We start from the raw sequence: 14080 nt of genomic DNA on the forward strand, positions 1-14080 counted from the left end.
TACCCATATCATAAATTATTATTAATGCGAAAGTGTGTTTGTTGGTTTGTCCTTCAATCACGTCGCAACGGAGCAACGGAAAGACGTGACTTTTTGCATGGGTATAGTTCAAGACCTGGAGAGTGACATAACATAACTTACTTTTTATCCCGGAAAATCAAAGAGTTTCCACGAGATTTTTTACAACCTAAATCCACGCGGACGAAGTCGCGGCGGCAGATAACGGTTACATTCCACGATTAATTTGACGGTTTTATTTGTCGATATTTTAACCCTGTTGTCATTAAACCACGAAATAGCTTAAAATCATTAATGTAAATGTTCTGTGCAACAAACGTAGTACTTATGACGTTATAACATACGTTATAAGTAATACGTCACATCACATTATGTCATAACTCATAAGTAATGAACGTAAGTTCATGGCGTATTACTTAATCTAGACAGCTCTGCTCTAACAACGTGACTGAGAATTATTCAAATAAAAAAACCGGCCAAGTGCGAGTCAGACTCGCTCACTGAGGGTTCTGTACTACAATCGAATTTTATCGCAATTTTCATGATAAATCTAAAAACTATTATGCCTAAAAATAAATAAAAATCTGTTTAGAATGTACAAGTAAAGCCCTTTTATATGATATACCTACACCAATTGGTATAGTAATTTTCAGAAAAGCTATCTTTATCATTTTTTATCCTCTTTTAAAATAAATACTAAACATTATTTTAAAACATTACAAGGAGTAAATTATGTACTGTAAAGAACATAGGCATGGGATTACCTGAATGTTTTAGGAAGTGTCTAGAAATGTGACCTATGCAAAACTTAGTAATTTAATTAGTTGGTTTTTTATACAAAATTAGTTTGTAAGAATTTATCGTAGATTAAATTATTAAATTAATAAATTATTATTTGGTTAAATTCATATCCGGTGTTGGTTATAATGACAAAACATTACCAGAGTTGCCACTCTAGAGAAAGTCACCTTTAAAATAGGTATTTCGTTATTATTAAGTAAATAAATAAAACTGTTTATAAATCAATGCTTACAAACTATATTTATTATTGTGCTAACTATTACCCGCAGCTTCGCCCCCACGTGACTCAAGGAAAGAATAATTATTGAGGGTTTGTTACAACAATTTTTGATGTAATAGTTGGTTTGTAATGGTTGGTTAATGGGAACAGTTTATTTGTCTGCGCTTAAACTTGCTTTACGGCTCTAGGCTCTAGTGTAACTATACTCATGCAAAAAATTACATCAATCCGTAGTTCCGTTTCGCATTTATAATATTATGGTTAGGTATATTCCGTAAATGCATCAACGTAATTTTACCAGAACATCTCTACACAATGTCCGTTACAAAACTATAGTGCATACCTAGACTTGTTAGATACCAAACCATCGCACTTACATCCGCGCTTATTTACAGTAGGTACGCTGCAGAAAATAATGTGCATCAACCTTTAGAATGAGATTTCGGTTTTGTAGAGCGTTGTTTCTGTCACTCATACCTATGTGACGTTTTGTCAGTCTTAACGACAGAGGCGATGCTCTACAAAACCGCTACCTCCTTCTAAAGGTCGATGTACATTATTTTCTGCCGCGTAGGTACTGTATATTAGTGTTGAGTTTACTGGACGTCTAAAAAGTTGAATATTTTCTTTTCTTTATACTTATAGAGCATTATCCAAGAGCTATTAAACAACTTACATATATATTGTAAGTCGTAATTTAAATAAAATTAATGGCAACACTTATTGACATTGCCATCTTGACAAAGTCTTGACAAGTATTTATAATCGCTGTTGTTTTAAATGAGGGTTTATATTAAAAGCAGAATAAATGAAAAAGGTTTTAATTCTATATTTTTAATAGAAGAGTAAAAACTTTTGATTTTTAATAGATTATTGGAATGTCATCTGAACATAGAGATAGCATATGCATCTGAATGAGATAAAACCTTAAAGGATAAAACATGGTAAAAATTGGGTTAAAAGGAATTTATACTTACAAATTAAATAACAACTTCAAGACTTGTATTTCAGTTGTATTCGCAGTTTTTTTCCAGTTTCTAGTTTATCTTTAATCACAAGCTTCCTCTCTGGTCTATATCTACTCGTGTGTTTTGGCTCTATCAAAATATGAGAGCCTTGCTCCGGATTGGTTGCATATTGCCTTTCTAGAAGAGGTAGTTACCAACTATCCGTGATTCATAGGGATCTTGGTTCCATTGTCAAATCAGAACTGTTTACGTGATAACAACTAAACTATAATCACAGACTAGTACATCTTGTTAAATACTGAAAGAGATATTTTATAGACAATGCTAATGCCAATGGCATATAAAGGACCATTATTTAGTAGGTAACTATCTTAGCTGTGTTCGTTTGCTACTCTTTGTGCGCATGCGCGTGATTCGTGCATTTGCAGTTGCAAATGTCACTTGTCAAAGTCTCTGACTCATGAATTGGGCACACAACTCTTAAGTGTTTTTACTTGATAATATTAATGCATCAATTTTGCATATACTACCAACCAAAGAGTATGTAACCACTACGTTACTTTCATAATCTCAAAATATTAAAATATTAATATCTTTTTTTGGATGAATCCTGGAATGAAAAATCTTGGTGATTATGTTTAAGTTATGGACCCCCTGTGCTATTAATATTTTTTCCTACATAGACGCATTCAAGGTAAAATTTTGTATGAACTTTGCCGATATTCTTTTTAATATGAAATCTTAATTATTACTTTGAAAGTTGAAAAAAGCAATATTTGTTCATGTGATGTAACCACAAATTCACGGTTTTCAGATTTTCCTCTCATGTCTGCTATAAGAACTACCTTCCTGCCAAATTTCGTGATTCTAGGTCAACGGGAAGTACCCTATAGGTTTCTTGACAGACAGACAACAAAGTGATCCTATAAGGGTTTCTTTTTTCTTTTAGAGGTCCGGAACCTTAATAAACGACAAATATAAATATTTTTAAAACAAAGAATGAAACCAAAATTATGATACATAGTGTAGAAATTAACGGAAATAGGAAATGATGACAATCGCAACGTATAAAAACTCGTCTATTACACCTGGCTTGGAATAATAGACAGACCTTGATTAAAATATAGCAAAAAATGCTAGTGCAAACTATGTCTAACTAACACAGTTGGTGTTATTAAGTAATAGTAATTTCTTTTGAATCGTCTATTCTATTTAATAATCAAATAATTCTTTTAATAGAAAGACCCCTCCTGGCTTCTGAATTCTGATTCCTCACTGACTGAGTCATCAACGCCCAGCCCAGACTCCTCAAAATTTTGTACAGATTTTCCCTTTATAAAGTAGATTGTAGACAGACGGTAGCTAAGCCACGGTCGGTCGCTAGTATAAATATTTAAAACAATACCGTGACTGACTGACAGATTAAGCACAGCTACAGACCCAAAAATTTTAAGTTAGGAGGAAAAATTCTTTGAGGAACTCAATGAGGAGTGTATTAACAAAGGATTGGAAATTACAATGGGTTCGTTTTAACCTTAGTCCACGCGAAGCTGCTGGAAACGACTAGTATTATATTATACTAGCTCATCCCGCGACTTCGTCCGCATGGACTACACAAGTTTCAAACACCTATTTACCCCCTTAAGGGTTGAATATTTAAAAATCCTTTCTTAGCCGATGTCTACGTCATAAATAGCTATCTACATATGCCAAATTTCACTCCGATCCGTCCAGTAGTTTGAGCTGTGCGTTGATAGATCAGTCAGTCAACGTTTCCTTTTATAAATATATATAGATTAAAGATTAATTAGTCAATTGATTTAAAATCAATGTTCAGTCGCAGTTTCTTCGACTCGAAACCGTGACGGATAAACGATAACCATAAATCGTTATACGTATATGTACTTGTATGTGCGTTTATCTATTCTCTTTTATTTTATGCATAATTTTTAACGTCAGCGATTAAGTTAGCTTTACGTACAGTACGCGACAGGTTGAGATGACAATCGGGGGCGAAACGCCCTGCACAACCGCACAGCCCCCGCGCTAACCCGGTGCGGGCGAGGGCGGGTGACGTGCGGATGTGCGGGGTGTCCCCCAGCCTTATACTCCGATTGTCATCTTGACCTGTCGCGTAGTATACATGTTATTGCATTATCGAAATGTTACTTGATCACACATAATTCTTGAAAATAAAAGCGATAGTCAGATTTCCACTTACTATGAGCATTAGTACAAAAAACTGTGCGTTTTGTCCTCTTGTTCAGTTTAGGGAACAAACTTGGAATGAATTGAGCAATGTTTGAATGCGCAGGTTTGTGGACACCGTGATCCACGCTGCGCCAGTACGCGGCTCGTCCACGGAGCAGGCCGGCTCCGTCATGTGCGTCATTCGGCGCTGTGAGTCGGCCGCTATCTCCAACGACGGCGGACCCACCATCGTTTTCCGATTGGACTGCAACTTTAACATCTTATGTAAGGCAGAGCGACAACTTTGTTATGGATGAAATTAGTTTTCGCTGAAGACATATTTTCAAAACATGATTTTTATTTTTCAGCTTGTGACTTGTCAGGAGTGGAAAACTGTATAAACTCTTCCTCTTCGTCTCTTGTGGGAACTCATTACTTAGATCTCGTCGAAAGTAGTGATCGTGCGCGCGTATCGTCGCATCTGCAGGAAGTGGTCAGTCGGGTCGGACTTCTGGTCGTCAGCGATCCCTACCGATTACGAATCGCGAACGACGCTTCGCGCATTCGAGTCACCGCCCAGTCGCGGTATTTCCCGACAGTCGGCGAGCCGGACTTCATCATGTCCACGAATACCGTGCTCAGTGACGAAGACGTCGATCTGCTAGAGGCAGGAGTCTCCCGGCCCGCGCTCGGGGGCCCGCTCATGACGTCCGTCGCCAACGGCGAGTCCTCCGCCTCCGAGCCGCGTTATCGCTCCCCGGTAGATAGCCCCGTCGCCGACCCGCAGTTCTCTATGAACGTGTTCGATCTCGACGAGCCTTGGCCGTCGTCCTTCCCGATCGGCGAGCTGGCCGGCGAGGACACGAAAGATCGTAAGGACAGCGGGACCGAAGAGACCGCGTCGCTGGCGTCGCCCGCGGACACGCAGCCGTCCACGCCCGTGCACGAGGAGCCCAACCGCCTGCGCACGCTACTCAGCAAGAAGACCAGCCCTAACGCTGCGGAGGCGAATTCCAATAACCGTATCTTAAAAGACCTGCTGAAGCAGGAGGATGAGGAGGCGACGGGCAGTGAGACGTCGGCGCCGCACACGCCGCACACTCCACACACGCCCCACACGCCTCACACGCCGCACACGCCTCTCACGCCCGGCTCGGCGCTATCCCCCCTGTACTCTGCGCAGGCACACACGCGTCCCGGACCGCATCATAACAACCAACTGCTCAGGGTAAACATATTTATTTACCGTTACTAGCTTTTTATCGCTTATGTATCATTTGACACTTACTACTACTCTTTAAAATCGCCTCTTTAAAGTCAACTACCTACTCTTTAAAATTGCTAAATAGTCCTCGAAATCAGCATACGAGGCATGCCTTTTATCTTTTGTCGTTTGAAGAAAAAAACACAACTAGAACCTTATAGTACTTTTTATTGTTTTTCAAAGTATTCACCACTTAGCTTAATACACTTTTCCATTCGCTCAAACCAGTTATTATAACATTTATTCCACTCTAAAGTGGGGGTGTTCAAATGGCTGACTTGAAAGCGTCGACTGCTTCTTCACCGGACTGGAACCTTTGACCACGAAGACTTTTCTTAATTTTAGGAAACGTAAAGAAATCGTTAGGGTTTCGGTCAGGACTGTATGGAGGATGGTCAAGAATTTTTACTTTTTCCTGCTTCAAATACTCAATCGTTTGACGAGCGCTGTGTGAGCTTGCGTTGTCGTGGTGCAGGATGATGCGTCGCTTTGAGTTAGATTTTCGAAGTTCGGCAATGACTTGTGGTAAACAAACTGTGGTATTCCACTCTGCGTTAACTGTTCTACGATCTTCAAGTGCAATAGTCGCAACATGGCCCGCTTTTCCAAAGAACGTGGCCACCATCTTCTTTGAAGTCCTTCGAGAACGAACGACTTTAGTCGGCATTGGCTCGTCTTGAAAGACCCAGATTGTAGATCGTTGTTTGGAATCAGGATCGTAGGCATAGATCCAAGATTCGTCACCACTGATGATGTAGTAGACGTGATTTGACTCTCCTCGGTTGAACCTTTGCAGAGTTTTCTTACACTATCTCCCGCGGGCCGCCTTGTAATCGTCGGAAAGCAGATGCGGTATCCAACGGCAAATTAGCTTTCTCACACCGAGCGCTTCATGCGAGATCTTCTGAATGGTTGTCCCTGAGATGCCTAATAGAGCCTCTATCTCTCAATACGACACATGACGATCTTCGAGAATTAGTTTTCTCCCAGCAATGATGTTATCTTCAGTGAAGGCGGATTTTTGGCGTCCTTCGCGAGATTTGTCACTAACACTAGTATGTCCACGCTGGAATTCTAAATACCAGCGTTCGACAGTCCGCAGACATGGGGCGTCATCACTGAACACAGATATTAGCTCTTCAAAACACTAAAGCCGTGTTAGGCCTCTTGTAAAGTTGTAGAAAATTATTACACGAACGTTTTTCTTAGAAAGAATTATTTTCGTACGTAACCTGACAGATTCCAATCGACGCTGTGACTAAACAATAGCATTAATCCTAATACTTTCAACAGTTTTGAGATTTAAAATTTAAACACATTCGAATATAGAACAGTTCCAAATTCAAAATTGCCGGGAAATATGGAAACGACAGAACTTAAAAGGCACGCCTAGTACTACTTACTCTAAAACTTTTGATATATCTGTAAGCTTAGTTCATTATTTTGTTAATATTATGTACTTATGTGAAAACCATATTGAAATTCGTCCAGTAATCAATATTCGTTCCAGCCATAATATTTTTAGATGTAGAAAATCATCAAAGTATAATACGCGACAGGTCAAGGCAATCGGGGTATGAGGCGGAGAGATGCTCCGCATGCTCTCACGTCACCCGCGCTCGCCCACACCGGGTTAGCGCTGGGGGTGTGCGGGGCGTTCCCTCCCTGATTGCCAGTCCGACCTGTCGCGTACTATATGTTTGTCGCTTACCGTATCTGTATTACTGTTCTTCCCTTTTTAGATACTGAATGATAAATCTGATGAGGATGGGGAGGAGAGCAGAAGAAACTCTACGGATAGCGGACGTGGGACATCGCAGACTAGCGTGCTTTCGCAGTTACTCTCGAATACCAACGGGCCGGCGAGTAACGGCCGGTCGCAGGAGGGTGGCGATATGTACATGGACAGAATCGCTGGCATGAAACGAAAATTTGAGGAATCCAAAGCTTCACCAAATAACACTAAGAGAGCAACACCTGAAAATCAGCAGGTTCGTAACAGGATTGCACTAATTGTTATATTATGACTTCATTCTGTTGAATAACTTCACACTAATTTTCATCGCCTTTTTAACCGTCTTGGAAGTGAAATTTACAAAAATCGTGAAATACGCATTTCTCCATTTTGAATCAAAAACCTAAATACTAATTTTCATAGATACAACTTGAAAAATGACGGACTTTCATAGAAACTTTCATCTCCTATTGAATCCTTTGCGGGATGGAATATTCCAAAATCTTTAATCTCTTAGTGAGTGCCAACTTCATGAAAGTAACGGACTGTCCAAATTTCAAGTTTCTAACCTAAGCTTAGGCTGAGCACTGATAGGTCAGTTGGACAGTACAAATATTTTTATCATGTATAGATGACAATGTTAATCGTGTTTCTAAAGTAATCTGGTTTCACGGTATACTCTTATATAAATTAGGTGTCATCGAGCGCCGCGGGTGCCAGCACGGCCACGTCGACGGTGACGTGCAGCGGCATGAGCGTGGCCACCAGCAGCAGCGGCATGAGCCAACTGTGCCAGAAGAACCAGATCCTCGTGTCGCTGCTGGCGCGCCAGCAGACCACGCCGCCCACGCCGCTGCCGCTGCCCAGCCCGCTGCAGCGCTACCCCGCGCGGGCGCGCCCGCCGCCGCCGCAGCACCCGCACGCGCACCACCCGCTGCAGCTGCGCTCCTTCCACCACGCGCTCTCCAGCATCAAGCCCCACCTCAACGCCAAGTACGTATCACTCGGCCACGTGACACGAGATGAGGGGCGAGCTTCCATTCGATCTTATAAGAGAGTGCGGATGTAGTAAGTCAAACAAGTCCAAGGCACACGACGAGAAAAAGAGCAGATGAATGTTCATATCTGTCTTTTTGTCTCTTGTGTAAATGTAAAATGACAACAAAATGAAACTATCACTCGAGTGAATATTTACTCGAATTATAACCCTCTGATATCACTTTTAGTTACTTAGCAATGTTTAAGTATTTTTTTTTACCTATAACGGAAGGGAAATCCCGAAACTCATATTTCTTCATTTTTATGAAACGTAAAAATGAAGAACGGCGGAAGAAGGTGACGGCATAATTATGAGATTGCCGTTAGAGGTGATGTGAAAAGTAGTTAATTAATAATGATAATAATAAAAAGTTTATTTTCAATCATTTGGTTAACTAAGTGTTTGATCACAAACAAGTACATTTTGAGTGCTTATTGCCTAAGTAATATTATACAGATTAAAAATGTTGCAAGATCAAGACTATCCTAGCTAGATTTTTATGTGTGAAAGATAACCAGCCCTCTCCCTCTGTCTTCTATATATTGAAATGCACAGGCACCATATTAGTATTTCAGAAAGTTGTTTTGTTCTCTAAGATTTAAATTAAACTTATATCTAGTACCGAGTACGTGACAGGTCGAGATGGCAATCTGGGAGGGAACGCCCCGCACAGCCCCCGCGCTAACCCGGTGCGGGCGAGCGCGTGTCACGTGCGGGTGTGCGAGGCGTCCCTCCACCTCATACCCCGATTACCATCTCAACCTGTCGCGGACTACACCTTGATAGTTTAGTAACTTGTAAAGGAAAGCTGGAGTAACTAACACTAAGCTTCCATGATTCATAGTAATCGAGTAAGCAACGTGAACGGCGGTGCTGGGCCCGTTTCTTCGGCGTCTAGCGTGGAGTGTACGGGCATGCAAGGCGTGCAAACCTCGCAGGCGGGGCTCGGGGCGCAGAGCCACCTGCAGATGGTGCTGCAGGGCGGCTCGCGGGCCACGTACAACCCGGCCGCCGCACCGCCGCACTACGCCACGGCCACGACACACCATTCCTACAACAATCAGACTTCGTGAGTTTTTGAAGTGAAAACTGCTTTAGTAACTATACTACCAGAGTGAAGGTTTGATCCTGAATCGATCATATGTCAAATATTAGGCTATGATGACGTGAAATCAAAGAAAACTAGGGCTACCAAGGGTCAAATGTACTAAGATTTGACGCCTGTCAGTGATATCGAAGCCTCTAGGTTTTGTTAGAAGCTCCCTAACTGTCGTGAACTGTGTTTCCACCACTTTTATGAGTCACATCGCCAAAATTTGTTTGTGCAGAAAAGCGCGAACCCAACACTTGACGAAAACCGAATGTACACTTATGTAATACAGACCTAACGTTAACGTTAAGATTTTAAACACAAGCACTACAGAGACTCGTGCTAACTCATCGGTAGCAAAATCTCAACAAGATGGGATCGATTTCAAACCTCCTCCGCGTCGGAACTATGCGCGGGTAAACGTACGCATCCAATGAAACCGCTCCCAGAGTAGGATCGATCCTGCCTTTTCGTGCAAACGCACGAGTGAGTTTAGTACGAAGACGCACGCAAAGTAAGCGCAGCCTAAGTGTTATGACAAAATGAAAAGGGTAAAATAAAATGATTTTCAAATATTTGATCGTGTATTTGTACTGGCTTAGTGAATGAGTTTCGTACGAAAACGCACGCAAAGTAAGCGCAGCCTAAGAGTTATGAATGAATGAAAAGGGTAAAATAAAAGAGTTTTCAAATATTTCATCGTGTATTTGTACTGGCTTAGTGAATGAGTTTCGTACGAAAACGCACGCAAAGTAAGCGCAGCCTAAGAGTTATGAATGAATGAAAAGGGTAAAATAAAAGAGTTTTCAAATATTTCATCGTGTATTTGTACTGGCTTAGTGAATGAGTTTCGTACGAAAACGCACGTAAAGTAAGCGCAGCCTTAGTGTTATGACTGAATGGAAAGGGTAAAATAAAAGAATTTTCAAATATTTCATCGTATATTTGTATTGGCTTAGTGAACGCGCGACCGAGGTAACGCCATCGTCTCGGATCAGGCTTATAGGAGCTCGTTTACAGAAGCGGCAACTCGAGGTCGCATGCCGGCGCGGGGGACAGCGAGGTGCCCAGTGATCAGGCCTTGTCGGACATTTTGGACGAAGTGATCGAGAGCATGCCCTACAGTGACCGGCCTGCGCCCGAAGTCAGCGGCCTTATGGACCTGGAGAGCAATCTACAATTATTACGTTCCGACTATGCGGTGAGTTTAATGTATTGCTTGCATTTTGGTTATCCAGTCAAGGAGCACTAATCAAAATCCGTACCCATATTATAAATGCGAAAGTTTGTGTGTTTGTTGGTTTGCCCTTCAATCACGGCGTCAACAATCAACGGGTTCACGTGATTTTTTGCATGGGTATGGTTAAAGACCAGGAAAGTGACACAGGCTGTTCCCACGGGATTTTAAAAAGTACGCGACAGGTTGAGATAGCAATCGGGATGGGGACGCCCCGCACACCCGCGCACCCCACGCTCTAACCCGGTGCGGGAAAGCAACGTGGGGGTGCGTGGGCATCAGCTAATAGATTGATAAATCAAGTGCATTCAAGATCAGAGTTCTTTATTCCTGGCGCCAGCTGTATTTATCCTACTAATATTATAAATGTGACAGTGTGGATGTTTGGATGTTTGTTACTCAATCACGCAAAAACTACTGGACGGATTTGTCTGGAATTAGGAATGGAGGTAGATTATACCATGGATTAACACAGGCTACTTTTTATCCCGGAAAATCAAAGAGTTCCCGCGGGATTTTGAAAAACGTAAATCCACGAAAGCGGACGAAGTCGCGTGCATCAGCTAGTTTAATATATTTGTTTCAGGGCGCAAAAGAAAAGAATGATGTTATAAATGCCATAACGCAAAATCTAATGCAGTTTGAGACTGCAACCAAAAGTCCAGTGGCTTCAAGTCCGGGCGCGCCGCCTGTTTACCCCGTTCAAAGTCCAGTAAGTTGTTAATGAACGTTAATCTATTACCTAAAGAGTAAAGCAGTTCTTGAATTCCCATGGCTTAGAAGATTAATAATCCCGCAGCATCAGGATTGAGGAGTTTTATGGCATACCATGGTTATGGGTCTATAACGCGACTTTCTCTAGCGAAACCAAAAAAAAAGTAATTCTAAAATTTTAGCATTTAAACTACCGTGAGTGATTTCCATTCTAAATAATATTCTAATATATAACAACGAAATATATCAATAACAATTATTAAAAACGCAGGATGGATATATAAATCCAATTTTAAAAAATACAGTTTTTATTTTTATTTGAAACTCAGAAAACGCTGTCAGCCATGATGTGACGTCATTAAATATGTAAACAAACAAATGTCATCCCTATTGACTAACGTAGTATCCATATATATAAAATTTCAAGTCCTCCTGACTAACTTATATATCAACGCACAGCCTAAACATCTAAACAGCTGGTTCTAGATACATGAAATTTGGTGGGTGTGTTCTTTGTAGGTAAAGATAAGGTATCCACTAGGAAAGGATTTTTTGAAATTCCACCTCTGAGTGGGTTAAATGGGGGTTTGAAATTTATGAAGTCCACGCGGGCGAAGTCACGAGCATAAGCTAGTTTTTATATATTTCTAAAAACGCATAGTAAACGTAAAAATTATCGTTTTCTCTTGATAAATTGAATAAGTTATTAAGTAAGACTTACAACAAATTGATCTTTGCAAAAATAAATTTGGGTTGCAGTCGTTAGTGATATAGGATCCCTTTAAGCAAGTCTTCACGTGTTACGTATATTTATTTCACTGGGCACTCTAATCCACAACTTTCCTGTGGTCTTTATCGATGCGTTTTTACATTCTCGGATGATACAATAACGATAATTACTATATTTTTCATGTAAACTAGTATAGAAGTCATGTTTATTAAACTTTGGGAGGTTATGCTGTTGTTTACAAATGCATGACGTCAGAGCACAGATAATCTATCGGCCAAACATGGCCGACAGTGTTTTCACCTGTCTAAGAAAAATATATTTTTAAATTAAAGTTTTACGGTTTTAAGGGCGCAAAAAAATATAGTGTTAATTTTTTTGATCTAATAGAACAAATATTAACCATTTAAGACCTACTTAAAAAAAGTGTCAACTAGCCTATTACTATACCCGCGTTTATTCAGGGTTTGCGGCTCTTGCATGGCGGAGGACTTATGATTCCATTCGTATTTTCAGTAGCGTAATAATACCACATTCAATATCCATACCAATTTCAAATTGGTCAAGCCAGAATTGAAGTTGCAGACTGTTTTTTTTAAGTCTCTTAAAAATGGATCGTATTCGGCCCGATTTTTGCGATCTCTTGCGGATGTGAAATTCGCTCGCAATTCACGCGTGATATCTGCACGAAAATCATGTCCTAACTTTTCGCAATGCATTTAGTCAAACACGACAAAACCGACATCGGACAGGGAATGAAGGACGAGCGCGAAGCCTCATAATCATCCTCATTTGTTTCGGGTGGCCAAGAGACGAATGTCAGTGACCCCTTATTTTGGGGATGGTGCTTTGCAGGTCCTTAGTTCCAATCCATGTATCACGTCGTGATTGTACAGCAGCACTGTTCTAATGCGTTAAAACAACTTCTCACGTACCATTTTAACTTTGTGTCGCAAAAATAATTTTGTGGAAAAATTACGATTTTAGTCCTTATTTTAAAGGTGAACCATACTTTTGATATGACAGTTGGCCCATAGAGTTAAAATGGCGCGTGAAAAGTCATTTTGTAAGGACTATACATGTAGTGACATGGTTCGTGTGAATGTATAGGGAACGAGTACAATGAGCGGCGGCGGCGTGGGCGCGGCGCTGTACGGCATGGTAGCGCGCAGCGAGCAGGACCCGGTGCGCGCGCGCGCCATCGCGGAGCAGCGCGCGCGCCTGCTGCAGATGCAGCGCTCGCAGCAGCTCCTCGTCTCTCCTGAGGTGTGTACTGTGCGTATCTACGCCGTTAGTGACACCGTAATGGGCGTGAATGGCCTAAGGAGCGCGTCTAAAGAGTACAATGAGCGCTAACATCGTGGGCAGGGTGCTGACGGGGCCGCAAATTAAAGAATTTCGTTTGCAATATGATCCACCGTTTGACTTTGTTGATATATATTCTTAAGGACTGGGCTATATCATGAAAGTAATTTTGAAAATATTTAGGTACATTCACCTACTTATTTTATATTTTATTTTTTAATTTAAAAGTGGGACATTCTTTTGAATTTCAGTGTTTTTAAAATGACTTTCATGACAAATACTACGAGTTATTTGGCGCGGATATTACGAGTCATTTGGTATATGTTGTATGGAAATTCATCAGCATTATCCTAGATAAATACAAATATTGTACTTTTAAATAGTTATCCACGCATTAAACAACATAATATATTGCGCAGTATATCTGTCAACAGCCAACACGAAAGAAGCGGACATAAAGACTTACGATTTTCGCACGAAAAGCGCACCCACATAGGGTGCTTTATTGACGTCACTTATTTAAAAAAAAAAACTTGTATTTTTTTTGACACTTTGATATACCTCTAATTCAAATTATTGATCAGTTGTTTGATTGCGGGAAAACTGCATCAATCATTAGTACAGTTGCAATCGTTGTGATTGGCTACATTTATGGTATTCTTGTTGCATAGATAATACAATATTGTAGCCAATAGTAAGCGAGCATCAACCAATCAGACATGATTGCGATGTTGACATTGTAGCTGTCATTCTACCGGAATCGAGCCGCAGA

General features: G+C 40.9%; 1 protein-coding gene across 8 annotated transcripts in view; it reads left to right on the top strand.

The window, feature by feature from the left end:
- Nucleotides 1–14080, top strand: part of tai (taiman) — a 79317-nt gene that overhangs the window by 49219 nt on the left and 16018 nt on the right. For all 8 annotated transcript variants that reach the window (XM_069501232.1, XM_069501256.1, XM_069501218.1 and 5 more), the window contains 8 exons: nucleotides 4322–4482; nucleotides 4566–5425; nucleotides 7204–7452; nucleotides 7891–8189; nucleotides 9080–9304; nucleotides 10346–10526; nucleotides 11149–11274; nucleotides 13114–13269. In XM_069501232.1, the coding sequence (XP_069357333.1) occupies nucleotides 4322–4482; nucleotides 4566–5425; nucleotides 7204–7452; nucleotides 7891–8189; nucleotides 9080–9304; nucleotides 10346–10526; nucleotides 11149–11274; nucleotides 13114–13269 (2257 nt within the window). The remainder of the gene's footprint in view (nucleotides 1–4321; nucleotides 4483–4565; nucleotides 5426–7203; nucleotides 7453–7890; nucleotides 8190–9079; nucleotides 9305–10345; nucleotides 10527–11148; nucleotides 11275–13113; nucleotides 13270–14080) is intronic.

This window comes from Maniola hyperantus, chromosome 1, assembly GCF_902806685.2.
Source record: "Maniola hyperantus chromosome 1, iAphHyp1.2, whole genome shotgun sequence".
NCBI classification, from domain to species: Eukaryota; Metazoa; Arthropoda; class Insecta; order Lepidoptera; family Nymphalidae; genus Maniola; species Maniola hyperantus.